At 51.2% G+C, this 20,449-nt stretch overlaps 1 protein-coding gene across 1 annotated transcript; it reads right to left on the reverse strand.

Moving 5' to 3' along the window:
• Window positions 1-204: 204 nt before the first annotated feature.
• Window positions 205-20,374, reverse strand: AVIL (advillin). The gene is made up of 20 exons (XM_060657112.3): window positions 19,498-20,374; window positions 17,113-17,197; window positions 15,733-15,807; window positions 14,847-15,043; window positions 13,285-13,393; window positions 13,095-13,205; window positions 12,626-12,828; window positions 12,082-12,160; window positions 11,877-11,975; window positions 11,034-11,187; window positions 10,830-10,930; window positions 10,185-10,322; window positions 9,920-10,078; window positions 8,725-8,904; window positions 7,160-7,305; window positions 6,876-7,020; window positions 5,296-5,484; window positions 4,583-4,651; window positions 2,245-2,361; window positions 205-611 (listed from the first exon to the last, which is right to left on the reverse strand). Exons 2-20 carry the CDS (start codon window positions 17,176-17,178, stop codon window positions 498-500), a joined length of 2,451 nt encoding a protein of 816 aa, XP_060513095.2. The 5' UTR covers window positions 17,179-17,197; window positions 19,498-20,374; the 3' UTR covers window positions 205-497.
• Window positions 20,375-20,449: the final 75 nt, after the last annotated feature.

The following is a 20,449-nucleotide window of genomic DNA, read 5'->3' on the forward strand; positions in this document are numbered from 1 at the left end:
GAGGGAGGGGCAGACAGGGAGAGAGAGAATTCTAAGCAGGCTCCACGCTGTCAGCACAGAGCCTGACTTTGGGCTCCAGCTCACGAACTATGAGATCATGACCTGAGCTGAAATCAAGAATCTGACGCTTAACCGTCTGAGCCACCCAGGTGCCCCCTGATCTTAACATTTAAGACCAATGTGTGTCCTTGCCCCATTATTAAACGCTTTAAACTTTGTTTTTTTTTTTCTCTTACTTTGACTTCAGTGGATTCATGATGCAGGTTTAGTGCTTTCTGCTGGGATGCCGGAAGGCCACAAAAATCGAAAACTGAGTATTTAACATTTTAGGTATATAACAAGGAATGCAGGGATGAGAAGAATGGAGAACATGCTGTGATTTGCATCTGACTTAAGGAGCTGGCTATTAGGCAAAAATTGGCAGGTAAATTCTTTTCCTGATATTGGCACGCTCTGCTCTCTTCTGTGGTCTTGCAGTAGGCATATAGCTTCTTGCCTTAGAAAAGCCCCTTTTCTTTCTTCATTTGGAGCTGCTTCCAGCCAGGCAGAGCAGCAAATTGCCCTCTTGTGATGCCAAACACAGAAATAAAGTCCTGTTCAGAGAGGTAATTCTAAGAGAGAAAACAGAGTCTCCAGTTAGAAGGAAAACATGGCACCTATCAATGCCAGCAGAAGTGGGGAGGGTAGAGCCAGAGAGTGTCTTTGAAGGGGGAAAGAGAGTGAAGTTTTCAGAAAGTCTGTAATAGACTTAAATTACTCATTGAAGAGTTCTTAGGTTGTGGGGTCTCATTTTGGCCTGAGGAGAAGCTGACTGGATTTGCTGCTCTCATGGTCCCACCTGGCACCAGTTTTTTTCCAGAAGAACAAGAATGGGTTATATATGATGAATTCTAGACGTTAGGTTTTGGCTGAATGGAGAACTGAATTGAGTGATGGTTTTCCGTGCTTCATGCCCTATCTACCATTTTTATCCAGACGTTTTCATTTTTTTTTTAATGTTTATTTTTGAGAGCGTGTGCACGTGTGTGTGAGCAGGGGAGGAGCAGAGAGAGGGCGGGGGGGGGGGGGGGGCGGGGAGAGAATCCCAAGCAGGCTCCTCACTGTCAGCACAGAGCCCGACGTAGGTCTCAATCCCACGAACCACAAGATCATGACCTGAGCCAAAATCGAGTCGGACGCTCAACCGACTGAGCCACACAGGCATCCCTAACCAGACATTTCCAAATGCATGATCAAGTGGATCTTGTTGAGCGCATAAAATTCTCCTAACGTTTATTTATTGATGCTTACTGAATATTTTCTGTCTGAATGAAGGTACGGCCTCTGTTTTCAAGAAAGTTGTAGTTCAGATACTTAAGAGTTGGTTGGATAAGACATTGGGGGAAACCCAGAGGCCCTTCCCAAATCAACTCCTTCAAGGGGAAAATGAGTTAATTAATTCAACGTGTTCATTCATTCAGCCAAAACTTAAAGAGGGCCTACTTGTGGCAGGAACTGTTACAGGCGCTGAAAAGTGGAGAATGTGGTGGCGAATGAGACAGACAAGGAGCTTGCTCTTAAGCAGTATTTGACGGGGCGGTCAGGGAAGGCCTTTCTGGGTGGGCATTGAAGCTGAGGCCTAAACAGTGTGGAGGAGCTGGCTCTGTGAGGATCTGAGAGAAGAAAGTATTTTTGGGTGGGAGCAGTAGCAAGTGTAAAGGCTCGAAGGCTGGGATGAGCAGGTTTGAGACAGAAAGGGAGCCACAGGCCAGAGTGGGTGGGAAGTGAAGGAGGCAGTGGTCGATGAGGTGAAATCAGAGAGGTGGGCAGGGGCCAGGCTGTGTAGAGCCTTGGAGGCCACAGAAGGGATTTTGGATTCTGTTCTAATTGCAGTGGGAAGCCATGTGAGGTGTTTCGAGCAGAACAGTGTTACCTGTGTTAAAAGCCTATTGGCTGTTATGTGGGGAACTGATCGTAGGGACAAGGGTGGAAATCAGTTGGGGAACTATTGCAGTCATCCATGATGGCTGGACAGCAGAGAGATGGAGGGGAGGGGGCAGAGGGTGGCTGATGGGTTGCTGTGAGAGGTGATTAAAAAAAAAAAAAAGGAGCCCTGGGGTTTTGTCTTGAGCTACTGGGTAGCTCAGATGTCTGCTGAGGGGCCTACAATGTGCCAGAGCTGTCCTCCTAGGCTGTAGATTGAGACAGGTGCTTTCCTCATGGAGAGCTCCACTCACATTAGACGCAGCTCCTTTAGCTACTTACCTCCTTTTTGGCAGGGTTCACATCCTCGGGCAGCTCCTGATTTTGATTTTTCAACAGAACTTCTATAGGGTAATATTTTGGCTCAGAATTCAGGGAGAGGGTTGCGTTCCTCATGTCCTGGGCAAGGTAAGAACGTAGACGGGATAAAAGACTGTTCAGGTTCTGTGCAATTGAAGTTCTGTATGTATAACATTTAATATTTCGGCTTATACCACTGCACCCTTTGTGATCACCTTTTAGAACAATGGTCCCTAAAGCTGACTGCATGTCAGAATCATCTGGGAAGCTGAAATATTCAGATTTTGGGGTCCTGGGGAAAACTGATTAAGTCTAGGGTAAATCCTGTATAGCCATTTTGGCATAAACGCTGTGCCTACATCTCATTTAAATACTGTGATCACGTACCTTCTTTTGGCACTTGTATTTAAGCTCTACATTTCCAGCCTTTAAATGACTCTCAATTGAAGTCATACTATTCTTTTTTTTTTTTTTTTTTAAAGTTTATTTATTTTTGAGAGAGAGAGAGACACATACACAGGATGCGAGCGGGAGAGGGGCAGAGAGAGGGAGACAGAATCCGAAGCAGGCTCCAGTCTCTGAGCTGCCAGCACAGAGCCCGATGAGGGGGCTCGAACTCATGAGTCGTGAGATCATGACCTGAACCAACGTCAGGACGCTTAACTGACTGAGCCACCCAGGAGCCCTGAAGTCATACTATTCCTACATATATTTTAAAGATACTACATCACCATCAGTTTTGGAATCTTGAGTTTGTAGAGCACAAAGGATAGAATTGCAGATGGTTTGGACACCTGGTACCATGTACTCATCCTGATGTTAAAGAAATGTTGGATTCCTGGCCAGAGGCTCCACTTCCTGTAGCCATTGAAACGGGGGTAATGGCCTGAGTTTCTGTGGACCTGACCGTCAGAAATCGGTAAGCATATCACGTAGGTTAAAAGCTTATTGTTTATGAAAAATACCACCAGTGTAATCTGTCCTGAATAACAGACTTGAATAATAAAATTAGTTTTTGTTTTTGTCGTTTTCATTTGTTTGTTGTTTAGCTTAAACAGCAAACATTTCTCACCTTTGTGGAGGCTAGGAAGTCCAAGACCACGATGCCTGCATCCTAGGTCAGGCGAGAGGCTGATTCCTGGCTTGCAGGTGGCATCTTCCCATTGTATCCTCACATGGCAGAGAGCAGAGAGCAAGCCCTCATAGCTCTTCCTTTAAGGGCACTAATCGTATTCATGAAGGCCCCGCCCTCATGACCTAATTACCTCCTAAAGGCCCCACCTCCCAGTACCATCATGTTAGGGGTTAGGAGTTCAACCTATGTATTTTGGAGGACAAAAAATTTGGTTCATAATACCAGGTAGTTCATAGGTCGTAATTCCTTGTATTTATATTTAAAAATATGTTCGGCTTTTTTTTTTTTTTTTTTGGTGGGGTGGGGGGGAGGCGCCTGGGTGGCTCAGTCAGTTAAGCGTCCTGACTTTGGATCAGGTCGTGATCTCACAACTTGTGAGTTTGAACCCCTTGTCGGGCTCTGTGCTGACAGGTCAGAGCCTGGATCCTGCTTCCGACTCTGTGTCTCCCTCGCTTTCTGCCCCTCCCCGCCTTGTGCTCTGTCTTTCTGTCTCTCTCTCAAAATAACTAAGCATTAAAGGGGCGCCTGGGTGGCTCAGTCGGTTGAGCGTCCGGCTTTGGCTCAGGTCATGATCTCACAGTTTGTGAGTTCAAGCCTGCTTTGGATTCTGTGTCTCCCTCTTTCTCTCTCTCTCTCTCTCTCTCTCTCTCTGCCCCTCCCCTGCTCGCATTCTGTGTGTGTCGCTCTCTCTCAAAAATAAACAAGCATTAAAAAAAATAAATGAATAAAAATATGTTTGTTTTTTTTAAAGCAGCAAGTCTCTTCTAAATTCTGGAAGGCAGTAAAATGAGGGACTTGGCTTTGAGACCTGCTTTTCTGTTGATTAAAACAATCCTAAATCTGGGGGCACCTGGGTGGTTCAGTCAGTTAAGCGTCTGACTCTTGATTTCCCCTCAGGTTGTGATCTCTTGGGTTTGTGGGTTCGAGTTCTACTTTGGGTTCTGCGCTTACAGTGCAGAAACTGGGATTCTCTCTGTCTCCCTCTTCCTGCCCCTCTCCCACTTGCATCCTCGTGCTCTCTCTCAAAATAAATAAACTTAAAAAACACCCCAACAATCTTAAATCAAAATGGACCACTAGAGCGATACTAAGAAGGACGAGATAGGGTTTTGCCCACACGACGTCTGTAGCATTTGCGGTTTCTCTCGGGCTCTGCTTGCTTCTCCAAGAGTAAACCCAACTCACTGCGGTGATTCTTGTGATAGCAGCAGTGTCTCCCAGCTCTTCTTTTAACTGTTCATACGATTTCCCTGCCTGAAACAGATACAAAACAGGACGCGGTGCTGTTTCTGCGGGGAGTGACACCTCAGGCCTAGGCTGTACCCTCAAGGAGAGCAAACAGGTGAAAGAATCAGGGAATCAGAAGACATTGTGGGGGGCGGGGGGAGCACAGATGAAAATTCCCCCTTCTGGTCAAGGCCAGGCTGGAAGGTACTTAAACATGATCTGCGCTCTTTGCTGGTGTTTCCTAATCCTCTGTATGAGACTGAAGACAGAGAGGTCGGCTAGGAGTCAGAAATCCTGGCTTCTTCCTATTGGTTAATAGTGACTTTAGACAAAACCCCTCTCCTCTAAGCCTCCTCATTCATAACATGGGAAACAGGTTACAAATGCCCCAGCTGTCAGGGTGGCTGTGAACCTCAAAAAGGTGATGTGTGTGGATAAACATTATAAACTATTGCCTCCACGCACTGCTTATTCCTGAGACAAGCTGTGAGTTTCCCTAACTGGTGGGTGGAAAAGAGAAGGAAAGTAAAAAGCAGGGAGTGGGGAGGGGGCGGGGGGAATGTGGTCCTGGATTTACTCAGCCCTTAAGTCGGGACCCCACTTTCCCCCTGAGCTACCAGCGCTCAGCTCCCAGGCGGTAGGGATATCTCGCCCATGCTCTCTGTTCTTACACTCCACATATGCGAGTCCCAGGCCAAGAACCATCCTGTGAAGGTGGGAGGCTCAAACCCCTGTTTAATGATCAGGATCGGTGTGTCAGCATCTCGGCCACTGGGGTGAGTGTGCAGGTACTCCGCGGCCGTCGTGAGGGCTCTTTCCCTCTCTGTGGCATTGGCCTCAGCCCCGATCCACAAGAATACCTGTTGGAGAGGTGGAACATTCATGTGCTTATATCAAGGACAAGGTACCAGACCATATACCCTGCCCTATCTTGCCCCCTCAGCAAGTCACAGCCTCAGAGAACTTTCCCAGCTTGATTTGTTCAGCAGAGAGAAAAGTTTTCCCAGAATTCTAATTGTACATGTATCTCCTAGATCTCGTTAAGCTTCAGCTTCCTGAACCCAACTTCTTGCAGGACCCCCCTCATCGTGGTCTCCGAGCACCTCAGCTACAACACCCCCAAAGGCAGCTCTTCTCTTCTAGACTTGGGTCTGTGTCTCCATTCTTGGTGAATGGCATCCATCGGGTCACCTCGGGCAGTGCCCCGGGAGTCATCCCAGATGCCCCTGTATCCGGCATTTGGCAAATCTGTCACCATCCCACTGCCCCTGTGCAGCTTATGGTGGCTCTTACTTGACTGTTACAATACTCTCCTGGCTGGCTTCCCAGTGTGCAGTGTTCTGTTGTCCCGTCCCCCCCGCCGCCATCCCTCCTCTCCTACTTTCCAGAATGATCTGTTGAAAGCACAGTGACCATGTCACTCACCTGCCTAAATTTCATTAGCTTTCCAGGATGAAATTCAAACTGGGCCTGGTGGGTACGGCAGGTAATCTACTTCTTAGCTTCATCTCTAACTCCTTAACTCTATGGCTTGATGGGATATCGATGGTAGTTCCCTGTGTATTAGACTCTTCCGTGCCTTGCTTTTACTTGTGCTGTTTCCTTTGCCCAGGATGCTCCCTCTACCTCTCTACCGAGCCTACTTGTCCTTGGAGATTCAGCCTGGGAGCCATCTCTTCTAGGGAGTCTTCTCTGAGCCCCTAAACGGTGTTGCGTGCCCCTAATTTGTGCTCCCGCGGCACCTCACACCCCCATCATAGCAAAAGGATGTTTCTATGTCCAGCTCCTCCATCGGTCTGTAAACTCTGAGAGCAGGGGCCCTTCACCTTGGTGACACTACACCCACCCCAGGGGCTGGCATGAAGGAGGGGCTGAGTATGTGTGCTGAGCTGAATGTCAGGGAGGGGTTGCCCTGAAGATATCCCCTTTACACCCCTATATTCCCTAAAAGGCCCATATCTCCGAGTGTGGAGCCTGTTGGCGGAAGAGAAAGGAGCGCATGACGATAAGATGGCCTGATTTTCCCAGGGCAAAGTGGGAAAATCCCCAAGGTGGCAGTTCTAAACAACCTTCTGATTTCTCCATCCCTGGCAAAGAGTGGGCTCTTCCTTTGGTTACCCTTGACGAATGTTTGGTTGACTCGAGGGTGGGCCAGAGCTACCCTGGGTTTATCCTTGACAGGGGAGGCACTACACAAAAAATAGCCTCAACTGTGGGGATCTCTGCCACTCGTTCTCTGGCTGCGTCTTACCTGGTCCCAGGTATCCAGGAGCATCACATCACCTGGGTTCAGGTCATCCTGGGTGAAGTCTGTGATCTCAGTGACAACGAACCGCCCTGTCTTATTGGAACATTCAAAGAGACGGGGCTGCGCGTCTAGGATTTCCTGCTGTAGTCTGCAATACAGTCCGTTCAGAAGGAACTGAGCGACGTGGAAATCAGGTTTTTAAAACGGAAAGGCATCCTAGAGTTTGTGCAGTTCCCAAGCCTGGGCGGCAGGGGGAGCCCAGACGAGGGGGCGCTGTGTTCCCCTACCTTTTGTCATTGGCGTAGGCAGTCTTGCCTCCCAGCAGGTCCCAGAACTCAGCCGGCTCCTGGCCCTCGGCCACAGTGTCCTCAGTGCCCTCGCAGAGAAGGCTGGCCAGCTCCTTGGCCATTGCCCGCTCATCCCCACTAGACCCCTGAGTGGGGTGAGGAGAGCACAGGGGTTAGTCATACATAGATGCGTTGATGTAGGGGGCGAAGCCACACTGAGAGTGTCCTGGGATCAGCTACCAAAGCCACAGCACCTCAGGAGGGGGAGAGGGGTTTGTTCTAGTGCTGGGAGAGGAGGGGCGGGGGAGAAAAAAGCAGCGTGGTGGCAGAGAGCAGGACTGGACTCTGAAACCCACACAGAAGTCGGCAAGAGCCCCCTTGGTTTTGGCTTCACTTGGAATTTTAGCACCGACTTCGGATTCTTTTTTAAGAGAAAAAAACTTAAATTTGAAAAGTTACTTATTCAAGAAAATTCACTCTTTTTGGTGTACACTTCTATGAGCCTTGACAAACACACAGAATCATGTTACCACCATCAAAACGGAAGGTCTAGAACATTTGCCTCAGCCCCGCCAAAAATTCCCTCGGACTACCCCTCTGTGGTCGGATGCTCCCCACGTCCCTAACCTCCGGCAACCGTCTGTTCTCCATCACTACACTGTTGCCTTTTCCAGAATGTTATACATGGAATCACGCACTGTGTAGCCTTTGAGGCTGGCTTCCTTAGCACAGCGCATTTGAGATTCAGCTTTGTCGTGAGTATTGACAGCTTTTTTCTTTGCGTTGCCGAGAAGTATTCTACTATGAATAGTAGTATGAATATACCACTGTTTTCATTTTCTAGTTGAGTTGCTTCCAATTTTGGGTGCCAGTGAATAAAGGTGCTATGCCTATTTGTGTGAAGGTAGTTTTCTTATCTCACATGGGTAAAACCGGGCGTGGGGCTGCCGGATCTTATGTGTGTGTTTTATAAGATTAACCGTCAAATTGTTTCCCAAAGGCCGTATTTGCACTGCCAGCAGCAATGCCCACGAGTTCCTGTTGCTCTGTGCCCTCATCTGCACTTGATATTGTCTACTTTTTTTTTTTTCTTTTTTTTTTAGCCACTCTCCTAGCTGTACAGTAGCATCTCTGTGGTTTTCACTTGCACTTCCCCGGTGAGTGTGGCATTGAGCATCTTTCCCAGCTCCGTTCTCTTTTGTAAGTGTTAGTGCTTTTTAACGTAGATGCGATCTGAATGGACAGAATCGCAGTTCTAGCGCTTTTGCTCAATGTTCATGCCTATCCTGTTACATTCCACCAGACTGGTGTGGAAAGATTGGCTTATCCAGCCTCCGTCTGTGTAGAAGCTTATGGAGTGTCTCCTGGGTGTGAGCAATGTGGTCAGTGAGTTTCTAATTGCAAGAAAACACTCGCAGTCCCTTTGAAGATCCTTTAGGGAAAGGCTCATCTTCTTGAGGACTGCTCCGGCCTACTGTTTAGTTCCTCTGGCCTCGCTGACGGGAGGGAGGGCCCAGGGCAGGGCTCCCAGGGGCTGGTGTGTCCACCGGGGCCAGACGTCTTACCTTGCCGTACCACAGGTAGTGTTCTGCTTGGGTCCGCAGCAGAAAGACATCATTGGAGTTTAGGGAGGAGGCCAAGGCTGGAACCTCCACCGCTTTGGTGTTGGATTTGTCATTTCCTTGAATCCGGAAGAGCCTCACTGGAGGGTCGGGCTCAGCGTTTCCCTTTCTGGAAGTCCCACCCTAGAGAGGAGAAGAGCAGAATCTGGTTCTCTGGAGCCCCACGTGAGCGGAGCTCTGGGGTCGCCGTTGTAGAGACTGTGGATGAATTCAACACTGCTTTTGCCCACTGGGAGCTGCCATGCACACTGGAAGAGGTCAGGTGAACTGGCATCACTGAGCCAATAATATTAGCTCCCACTCTGAGACTTTTATTGTCTGTTAGGCTCTGTGGTTAGCACCTCACCTACATTATTTCACGGAACCTCAGAATAACCATGTGAAGTAGGTATGATTATCCTGCAGTACAGATGGGAAAACTGAGGCTTAGCAATCTGGTTAATAAATGACAAGGCTAGGACTTGACCACAGGCTTGTGTGATATCAAGCAAATGACATTACACATTCCTGGTGTTGCTTCGGCCAGAGCTTCATGGAGGAAGTAGGACTTGAGTTCGAAAGGGCACATCCAGTGGGGGAGGGAGGGTTGGACATGGCGGGGCTGGACGCGTGGCACACGTGAGGTCTCATGAGGAGACTCACCTCACTAGAGTGAAGTGTGTAGGTTAGGGAGCTGAGGGTAATACACCTGCAGAGGTAATATGGGTCAGATTATGAAGGACCTTGAACATTAATTGGGCAGTGGTTTGGACTTAAAGTCCTAGGCAGTTGGGATTCACCTGAATGGCTTGGAGAGATTAACCCTCTTCCCCTTCTTCTTCTTTGTAAAAAATGTTTATTTTTGAGAGAGAAAGAGAGGGAGAGAGAGAGAACACGAGCGGGGGAGGGGCAGAGAGAGAGGGAGAGAGGGAATCCCAGGTAGGCTCCATGCACTCATTGCCAGTGCTGAGCCCGGCGTGGGGCTCAAACTCATGAACTGTGCTGAGCCACCCAGGTGCCCCGAGATTAACCCGCTTCTTGTCTGTGTCTGCCCCAAGCCCTGGTCTCCCTCCCTCCTCTCCGATTCGGTAGCCTCCTGCTGACCTGCGAGTTCTGGGCATTCCTGCTCATGGTGTAATCTTATCTGAGGGGGTCTCACCTCAAAGATAACGAGCTTCCCTTTGAAGATGGCCATGAAGTGGCGTGGCTCCTTCCCCATGGTAACTCGAACCTGCACAGGGGCCCCAGCAAACTCCTGATCCACCTCCACGGCCTGGTATGCCGAGGCTGCCAGCTCATCCTTTGAGGCGTGGCGGCCCTGCGGTGGTTAGAGGGGGAGAAATGGGTCCCCACCACCCCTTGCCCCCACTCAGGGGCCAGAGGAAGCATCAGCAGCCAGAGCTAAGAGCCTGCTTCAGGCCTACCTGCCAGATGTACAAGACGTAATGTGGCTTCCCATTCACCTCGTACGTGTAGAGGACCAGATAGCAGTCTCCCCCATAAAAGAAGCCATACCACCGATGCTCCACAGGGACCAGCTCCAGGTTTTCAATTCTCCAGACCTGGGCGCAGAAGGAGACACAATTTCCCAGGGATGGGAAATTTCCCAGGGATGGGGCTCCTGTTCGAAGGGACAGCTGCGGAAGGGATTGGGCCGTGCTCAGCAGAGAACGCAGCAGGAAAGACACTAACGTCCACTGAAAAGTACACCTTCCCTCCCTGGTTCTTCTTTCCTCGCTGTGAGGGCTTTTCACACTTGCAGGATCTGAATCCCGAGGAGAACCGGATCATTACCGCTCAGGTGCATCCCATCACGGCTCGGGGATGATTTGAATCTATCTGCCAGGTGAGTTATTGACAGCACACTGGGCTGTCAGCCTTTCACGTCCCTGAGGAACTGTGGGAAAGCTTTGCAGACTCAGACACCTCTTAGAGACTGCTCCTGAGGTGCCAGAGGGGTGCCAAGGCAGACACGGAATCACCTGCTCCCTCCTCTCCAGCAGGACAGCTGGGAGGGCCGGTGCCTCCTGCCCCCCCCCCCCCCCCCGAGGTGTGAATAGCTGACTCACCTCAACTTTTCCATTGCCATCATCGACCATCCTTTCCTGGGCAGCCACCTCCGGCTTGGCGTGCAGCAGGGTCACATCAAATTTCTCCTGGAAAACTTTAGCTGCAGAGAAGGGGTTGGGAGAAGCCGAGTGAGTGAACGGCACCCGTGGCTGCCTTTCTAGAGAGTCCCAGCCGTGAGAAGGCAATCTGAGGAGCAGCCTCACCGATTTTGCCAATGCCAAATGTTTTCCCCAGGCCGGTGGTCTGGTCCTTCACTGACCACTTCTGGAACAACTGCTTAAACATGGCCGACTCGGCACCATCGTTGACGGTCTCCACGTTGGTGCTGCTGGGGTAGCCCTTCATCTGGATGAAGCTCTGCAGACACCCCCAACCCCGGAAGGCAGGCCAATCAGGGAATACACTGGGTTCTTTGCTCGGCTGCTGACTCACCCCTTTGAAGCCAGTTGATAGGATTGCTCCCTGCTGGGAGTCAGAATCAAATCCTAACTCACTTATGTGTAGTGGCCAAGTTACCTGCCTCAAGGGAAGGACAGAGGGAACAGTCCCAGTATCTCTTGATTGGCCTGTCATGATTATGACTAATTTTTTTTTTTTTTCAAGATCGTCTATACTATGTGCTTGCAGCACTCACGTACTCCACTGGTTTCGTGTCAAATTCGTTTGCTCGTTTACTGCTTTGTAAGTGCATCCTGCTGGGCTCATCTGCATGGGCCTGCACGGCATCATAAGCTTCTTGAGGACAGGGCTGTCAAGCGTGATGGGACATCCCCTTCGATAACAGCAGCCGTATTTTCTGAGCAGGGGTAGGGGCCAGGTACTGTTCTAAGTGCTTTGCAAATGTTATTTAATCCTCAGAACCCTCAGAATCCTCCGAATATACCGGAGATATATAGCAAACCTGGATTTGAATCCCAGTTTGTCTATCAGACTGAAGTTCACATACGTGACTGTGATGTTCTATGCCCCGGTTCCGAATATGGCTACATGTCTGAAGTGTTACTACCAGAATTTTGGGGACAATACCATATGCCTGTGGCTCCTACCAGGGCTTTAGACATGGCTGTCTGTTTCTCAGTCTTTGTGGCCCCTCTTCCTTTCCACACGTAGATCTTGGTTCCACTTTGGTCTAAGATGTAGCAGTCCTGAAGCAGTCGGGGATAAAAGTGGTTACTGCCACTGAGGAACATAAGGAAGATCTCTAAAGCCAGGGCTGGCCCCAGACGCCAAGCCCACCCAAGCTCTACTTACATCATGGTTCAGTAAGTCCTGGACCAGTGGTCTTGTTGCTACCTCTGTGACCGCCAGCTGCCCAGCTGAGTCTGAGACACTGGAAAAGGGGAGAAATTAGCCTGTGCTTTCTCTTCTACAAAGCATCTTGTAGTCAATTTGGTATTTTTGCTGGCTTTTAGTGTGGAGTTTCTGGATAAATTTTGACTTCTTATGACAGGGGTGGCTTAAATGCAGACAAGAATATAATGGACTCTGTTCTCTAGAAGACTGCTGTGCATCTCTCTCCCAAACATTATCTCCTCCACCTTCCGGGGCATGTATAGACTCAAGTAAAGGAAGACCTTCCTCAAGAGACGAGGAAGGGTTGCTGACAAGAATAGACAGTAGCTGCCTCCTTGGGTGGGGAACACTGAGCTCCGTCTAGAAGCTGCATATGAAAAGGGTTAAAAGAAAGCCAGACGCCTGTACTCAAAATGAGGAGCCAAGCACAGGTGCTTGGTTTTCCAGGAGACATCGTCCCCCTACCCCGGCTTCCAGCCAGCATGTAGGTTTAGTTACTCACTGATACAACATGATGTTTGATTTCTGCTGCTGATCTATGATCTCATCGGGGACTGCAGGCTTGATAATGGAGCGTTGGCCGAGGGTGTCCTGAAGGACCTTCATCAGCTCCGGACTCGCTGCCTCCTTGTCTCCCTCGATCACACCTATTTCAGCACGGCCCCCTCGCTCTCTGTCCCGAATATCCTTTGCCAGAAGCATAGCCTATCAAAGAAGCCCAAGGAAGCAGTTAGCCCCACCGGGGCCCCTTCTGCACCTGCTGGCTTTGGGAGGAGCAACCCGGGTCCCAGACATAGGGGTTATTCTGATGCTTAGGACCCTGGAGTGAGTCACACACTCACGCACTTGGCCTGTCTCTGAAACAGATTCTACTCAAAGGCAGAGGTCTGTCTTGCATCTCAAGGGAAGAGCCAGTGGAAGAAAGAAAAAGGAAAAGGCAACTGAGAGATTGCAAGCCCCATGAACCACACCTTCAGGCGCTCTCCGCTGTTGCTCTCTGGGCCATTCCATTGGATGATGACCTTCCCAAGGTCCAGCAAGAAGACATCACCTTGGTTAAAACTGTCCCAGCTCATTTCCACCTGCAGATGGGAAGCAGACATCGTTCAGGAGGAATTCTTAGGCGCCAGGTGGAGCAGACAGACGGTGGGGAGGACTTACCTCGGTGGCCCTGATGTTTCTTTTCCCCTTCACGTGTAGCAGCCGCTTCACATCATAGGTGTTGGTCTCCACATGCTTCATCCCGGAGGCCACACCCCCCTTCTTGTAGCTGTGGGAATATCCAAATAACAGCCAGTTATTTACCGAGCACCTGCCACGTGCTGGGTACTGGGGGGGACTGTTGTAAACTACACAGCTGCGGCCTCTGCCTGTAGGGGCGACGACAGGACATAAGCAGGTAAACATGAGTGATGGTCATGGCTGCCACGGAAGTAGACTGAGTGACAGACTTTTTGACAGAGTGGTCAGAGCAGTCTTCTCTAAAGGAATGTCAATCAAGCTAATGTATTAAGAGGGATAGGAACCTGCCAGACAGAGGGCTAGAGTTCCAGAGGGTTCATCGTCAGTGCGGAAGACCCTGTGGCATGAACTTGCTTTGTTCTAGCAACTGTCTGAAGATCAGTGTGTGACAAAGAAAGGGGCACAAGTCGGGAAGCAGCAGAAGCATCAATGACACTCGGGCCTTAAGACAAATCCTCTCTCCAGGAATCAGCCCTCCTATCCCTGGTGTTTGTCCCAACCCGGCCTCCATCCCAGGGTCCTCCACCTGAAGGGCATGCAGAAAGCCACCCCGGAGCCGAAGGTTTGTCTTTGGGCTTCCTGGTGACACCTTGTGGTGCTCTGTGCCCAGCAGGTCCCCAGTCAGTGGGGACTGCCAGCCTGCAAGAGGCGAGCCTTGGACCAGCCTCAGATTTCTCCAGCTCGTTTGAATTCCTCTTGTTTTTGATCTCAAGTGCAAAGTTTGGAGTTAATTAAACTCCTCCGTTCATGGGACATTATCAGTACTGTCCTTTACAAGACCCCTCACTCGTTTTCAGTATTTATGTATTCCCTTTTATCTGCATATGCTCGCCCATTCCTCTCCCTCCCACAGGCATCCCTTCCAACAGTGGAACAACTATCTTTTTCTTTTCATTCTGATAAGTGTGTCCTGTTGTTTGGTGGGCATATATTTTTTAAAAACAGAAACTGGCATTGTCACGTAGTTCAAGTCTGTGTCTTTGTTCAGGAGCACCATGGATGTAAGACCCGCCCACATGTTAGGCATGTGTCTGACCCATTGTCTCCAGCTGCCACACAGTGCTCCTTGGCGTCCTGGAGTATTTCTCCTGTCCAGTCTCCCAGGGGTGGGCACTCTACCTGGCCTACAGCTTCCTGCCACCACTAATGGCACTGCTGTGGACATTCTGGCTCACGAGCTCTTGCAGACCCGGGTATATGAGAAGTCCTCTGAGTCATGCCCCCAGAAGTGGGATTTGCCTCCGCGGAGCAGACTGCTCTCCAGAACGCTATGGCGGTCCCCCTGCCAGGGCGGCACGAGGGCTCCTGTTTCCCCACGGCCTTGCCACCACCCGGCCCTCTGATCCGGCCTACTCCGACAGGTGGAAGTGATAGCTTTGTTTTGATTTGCATTTCTCAGACCCTTCACGTATTTATTGGCCTTTGTGGTTTCCTGCTGGGTAAGCTGCCACTTATGTCCTTGCTCTGGCGTAACTACTCACACGATGCCCTGCTTGAAGTAGCCGTGGAAGGTGTCAGACTCATGGTACTGGACCTCTCGGTGCTGCACGGGGCTGCCCCCCAGGTAGTCGTCCAGCTGTGTAGTGTAGATGGCCGCACAGCTCTGCTCGTCCTGGGAGGAGTCCTTCCCGATCCAGAAGTGGATGTCCTGGGAGAGGAGGCTGCCCACTCTTCGTGTCTGGGATGTCCAGAGAGATCGGGTCGGGGGCCGGCTCACCCACCCCGCCCCTGCTCTGCTGCTGGCCCCTCCGGTGTGGGAGGGACACAGCATAGGGTGGTTCGTGTCCCGCCCTAGGGGGGCTCGGGGCCTCTCTCCCTTGCGGCAGTGGCCTCTGTGCAGACCTGCTGTGTGGCCCAAGCTCCAGCAGCCCACATTCCTCCCACCTTGGGGGCAAGTTGACAGCTTACTGTTCTCAAACTACATGGAGACCAGTGAGGATCCTTTCCAAGGCAGGGGGCAGACTTACCTTGCTGCCCCCTGCCCTTACACAGCTGGCACAGCGCTGGTCTGTCTATCTGCGTGGCTCTGTTGGCATCGTTCTTTGGGATATTGTTTCCTCAACTAGAACGAGCACTTTGAGGCACGGCCTTGTATTTACCTGGCCTTCCTCCACACCACTTTAATGTGGGGTCTGAGCCCCGGGAGGGAGAAGTGATGCTTGCGGGCTACCCGCTGAGGTTCAGACTGAGGGCTCCATCCCCTAAGAATGGCCTTTGAGACTCAAGCTGGAGGCCTGTTCTGTAAAACACTGAGGAAAGACCAAGACGGATACCAAGGACCTGATTAGCGTCAGCAGCAGATCTCAGCGGAACCGGGGAACTGGCTCTCAGGGGAGAAGTTCTTGGGAATAAGGAGACGGTGCTCACCGAGAGGATGACGTAGCAGTCCCCCTCATAGAAGTTGCCATGGGCACTCAGGGGCACCAGCGCCAGCTCCAGTTTCTGGAAGGACAAGGGGTGTGTGTAGTCTGCAATCTACCCCACCCCTCCAGCCTCCCTCTCCTCTCCATCTTTTGGCACATGTGGCAGGGGAGAGGTAGGGGAGATGTCACCACTGATCCTACGGGGCATAGCGGCCGGCCACAGGATCCAGGGGGCCGCCCCCCTTGCTTTTGCTCGGCTCTGCCTGCATGGTCCCAGCTCTGAATCTGGGTCCCCATCTTCACCCCGTCCTCCTCCCCACCACCTGCATGGTCTCGTCTCACGACACTGTGAGGAGCCTTTGCAGGCTTTGCAGGCAAAAGAGCTGGATATAAGCTGACAAGTGAAATCCCACGTCGGAGCAGCCGCTCCAGTGCCTCCAGCACTGTTCTCCAGCCCTGACCGCCCAGCGCTGGCCAAGGTCTGCAAACGGGACGTGGGGATACCATGGGGCTGTGGGAGGCGAGTGCCAGCAGGTGCAAAGGGGCTCCATGCCCGGTGTTCTGTATTGCAGCCTGGGGTGGGGGCCTGAGCTGCCACCTGCACGCATGGCTTGCCCCAGGAGAGCCATGCACCTGGACTCACACGTGCATTTCCATCACTCTCGCCAAGTGAGGTAAACCTGAGTCATACTTGTGTGTGTTCTATGTAAAATGTGCGTGTCAAATGTAAAAATGCTAAATAGACCATACTTTTGGTAACGTTTAGTACCTAAATTGAAACGAACAGGTAGCCTTAAGTGCTTTGGGTTTTCTGCAGCAGCTCCTCTCTGGGCTCGGAGCAGGGACGTGGGGGCTTGGGGAGGGGGTCTTTACATCTGGCAGGTGGAGCTGCCCCGGGGCCAGGGCTGTTGCCAGCTACAGACTGTTGGAGCTGGAGCTGGAGCTGGGCGGGAGAGGCCCCCCCCCCACCCCCAGAGGCAACCACGCCCCCTACCTCCACTACCACTTGGCAGGAGCCAAAGTGCCCTGTGGAAGACAGGTTCTGGTTTTCCCACAGAAGCAGCCAGGAGTCGCAGGTCTCCAGGGTGGGCCCAGGCCCCACCCATCGCCCCAGGGCATTTACGGGAAGTGCAGACTCACGGAGCAGATGGCGGGATAAAGGGCAAGCTTATTTTTGCTTGGGGCCCTGCTCTCCAGGGCTAAAAGCGTTTCTTCCACCTGCCGCCACCTGCTTTGAGCACCCAGGAGGGGTCAAGGATAGGAAAAGGTGGCTCCGAAGCCGCCCCTTGCTGTTCCCAAAGACGGGAGGCTCGGGAGTGCCAGAGGGCCGCCAGAGCCGTGCCCCGCGGTACAGGGAGGAAGGTGTGCCTCCGGCCCAGCTCACCTCGATCCGCCAGGTGATGATCCCAGGCTCGTCGCCCACGGCCCTGAAGGCGCCGCTCAGAGACATGGTGCTGGTCTTCGCAAGGCTGCCACGGCACAGAGTGAGCAGGGGAGACGAGGCCCCTCACGGGGGGCAGGCACCCACCCAGCTTTTCTCCTAGGTCATTTCCTAGCTTCTCATCAGCCATCCTGCCACGTCCTTGTGGTGCGCCCTGCGGCTCCACGGTGCGGGGGCGGGGAATGACTCATCGGAGTTCTCGAGGGAAGCCTGGCTGGTCTGGGGGTCCCCACCCAGAAGGTCTGCTCCCCCCTTGCCACTTCCCTTGTCAAGAGCTCTGGTCAGAGTCACTGTCATTTACTGAAGGGATCATAAATATGTCAAGCCCTGTGTTGGCTCACGTTATGTCACTTAATTCTTATAAACGGAGTATATTTTATCTTACATTGCAGGCGAGTTGAGGTTCAGAGAGGTTAAATAATTTGCCTAGGGTCACACACTAGAGCGAAATCCGTATCTGACCCTAAAGCCTGTGCTTTTTAGTCACTTCGATGTCGCGTAACCCTTCCTAAACGCACCTTCCTTCAGTGGCTAACGGGGAGAAAAGCTTACGTCGGAATATTTCCAAGCTGGGCTGCCTTCTCTCACTCATTCCTTCCAGCTCTTTCCAGAGGTCCTGCTTGCCAGGTCCTCTGCGGGGTCAACTCTCTTTCTCATTGGGCTTTTACTTTCCAGACTTTTCTAACTAAACTATCCTAAAACTTGAACAGCTTGTCTTGCTTTTGTCTGATGACTAATATGTTCTCTGGGCCTCGCAGAAGAGGGAAAGTAAAATGGCAGAGCCTGGGCAGGGAGAGGGGGAACAGAGTTCAGGGAGCCAGCAGGGAAAGGCTGGGTGGCCGGGTCTTCCTGGGGGCTGATGCCCTCCTTCCCCCTCTCACACAGATCCACAGGAGCCAGTGGTTCAGTGGCTGCCCACGAGGCAGGGTGGGGAGAGGGAGGAAGTGGTGAAGAGAAGTCCGGTGCCCCACCATCTGTATTCAGGGCGTGTCCAGGGTTATCAAGTACTTACACACATGCATGGTCACCTAGGGGCTTTGTATAAATAAAATGCCTGCCTGTTGTCTGGTTCTTGCTCTCAAGGAGCTTGCATTCCGATACGGATAACTGATGAATGTTCTCAAGAGGCAAAGGAAAAAAGATGTGCTTGATGGATTTACAGAAGCAAAAAAAACCCAAACCAAAACAAACAAAAAAAAACCCAACAAAATAAAAACAGAAACAAAAAATAAAACATGAAACAACCCACCCAGAAAGGGCCGTATGGAGTTTTGCTACTTGGAGGCATACTGTGCTTGTTAAGAGCATGTCTGCCCATTCTATCCTTGAGCCTTGGTGGATGAAGCCAGGTTTGGAGAGCTTGTGCCATTATGTAGTGTGTGGACTTTGGCAAAAAGCGCAAAAGAAACAAAAAAAACAACAAAAAACCCAGACTCCCTTTGTGTACTGCTGGAGCAAGACTAAAGCAGGGCACAGACCCGGAGTAGCCGGCGTCTGAGGATTTCATTGGATAACTCGTGCTGCCCCACCCTACCTGGTGCTGCTCAGAATTGCCAGGAAATATTTGTTCAAGTTCTCTTCAGACCCTAGATTTCATTCATTAAACGCAAATGCCATGACCCAAATAGGGGAAGGGGACAAGGGCCAGTGAATTCATTCGTTGAAAATAGACAAGCTTCCACCTGGTAGAATCGGCATTCATCAGGGCTGTGAGTCTGAGAGGCCAAAAGCAGTCCCATTTCCCAGCAGGGACTTAGCAACAGGGAAGGAGCTCACTGGGCCAAGGTCCCCCACTTAAGGAGAGGACATGCTCAAGGAAGGGACTTCCTGCCTCCCTGGGACACCCAGAAAAGTTGATGGCAGCTGTGACATCAAAGTCCCCCAAAGCTCAATCTCTTCCTCCCTCTTCTCCAAGTCCTTAATTCAGCACTTTTGAGGCCCCTGCAGAAACCCTTGGGGTGGGGTGTTTTGGAGGCCCAGGCTAAAAGCCAGCGGCCCTTAATTCTCACAGATCCCCCTGTGAACGGAGCCCAAGCAGAGGAAGCAGTTCTAACCTCCGCCTTGGCCCAAGGCGACGTGTGAAAGGGGTAGTCTCCACACTTCCCAGCTTTTGAAAACAGTGCTCTATCTGTTCAGTGGTTTCTAACAAGGGCCTTAACTTCGCAGCAGGAAGTTTGCACAACTCGTTACAAACTCCTGGTTTAATCCTTTAAAAGCCTCATCCAAGAAGACAAAGGCACAGAAATGTCGATCTCCTCTTCCCTTGTTTCTTCCTTGCTCAGTAGGATTGCTCTGCTGATGGACACCCACACACCAAATAGACCTTACCTTGCCTTCTCTCCCACCGGTCTTCCTGGTTTTCTGGCGAGAAAGTAGCAGCAGTTCCGGAGAACCAACCCAAAGCAGAAGGTGCCAGGTTCTGCTGCCTTAGCCTAGTAATGGCTGCACAGACACTGCCTTATATTTGCTTGTGTTTGCATCTTAACCTCATTTTCCCAGTCCTGGCCAATCACCGCCAACCTAGCCCTGGGCTTGACTTATTCAAACCAGAGGGGAAGCTTTATCTGTTCCTATTCAAAACAGCAGAAAGAAGTGCAGACTTTTAAAGGCTTCTTTTCTCTTTTAACTCCAGCTCCACGCCCTGATCTAATTGATTTTTTTTTTAAAGTGCATCGCCCATCAATAATGCAGGGAAGAGGGTGGGAGGATATGAAATTTGCCATATTGTAGATATGGATGCATTATGCTGATGACAGGAGGCAGGGGCCAGAGCTGCCCCCTGAGTGCCTGTGATGTCCAGGCTAGCAAATGCCTCCCTGAGAAGCTTCTGGGCATTTCTCAGAGGGAGGGAAGTCTAGGAGAGGGGCGATCAGGTCATCCTGTTTTGCTCCTTAGGGTCTCCTTTGGGGTCCAAACATTACTGGAGTGCCTATTATGTGCCAAGAACCATGCTGGACTCCCAAGTTCTAGGGATCCCGCTTTGGGAGCATCAGTAAGGAACATGGGAGAGTGATGACTCCCAGTCCCTCGGGGCTTCCGGTTCGCCCTCAGAAGTCGGTAGGACACCAAGTGTATGATTATTAAGCACCTGGATGGCAATGGAGTTGGTTCCAAACAGGGGCCAAGAAAGAACTAATGCAGCCCGACTTCTGTAACCTTGAGCAGAAGCCCAGTGCTGAGTCTGCAGCTGGTCTCCCAGCCGGAGGCAGCCGCTTGGCCAGCCTGGGTGCGCCAGCTTCATCGTGACAGAAGGGGCTGCAAGGCAAGACGAGTGTGCCTG

The sequence above is a fragment of the Panthera onca genome, chromosome B4, assembly GCF_046562875.1.
Source record: "Panthera onca isolate mPanOnc1 chromosome B4, mPanOnc1 haplotype 2, whole genome shotgun sequence".
Taxonomy (NCBI): domain Eukaryota; kingdom Metazoa; phylum Chordata; class Mammalia; order Carnivora; family Felidae; genus Panthera; species Panthera onca.

Bases quoted from the DNA above. Each gene is read 5' to 3' on its own strand.
- AVIL (XM_060657112.3), bottom strand. From the start codon at position 17,178: ATGTCTCTGAGCGGCGCCTTCAGGGCCGTGGGCGACGAGCCTGGGATC. The intron at 7,021-7,159 runs GTAGGGGAACAC...ACTGTATTGCAG, and splicing joins GCCTACGCCAATGACAAAAG to ACTACAGCAGGAAATCCTAG. The intron at 5,485-6,875 runs GTAAGACGCAGC...CCTCTCCAACAG, and splicing joins TCCTGGATACCTGGGACCAG to GTATTCTTGTGGATCGGGGC.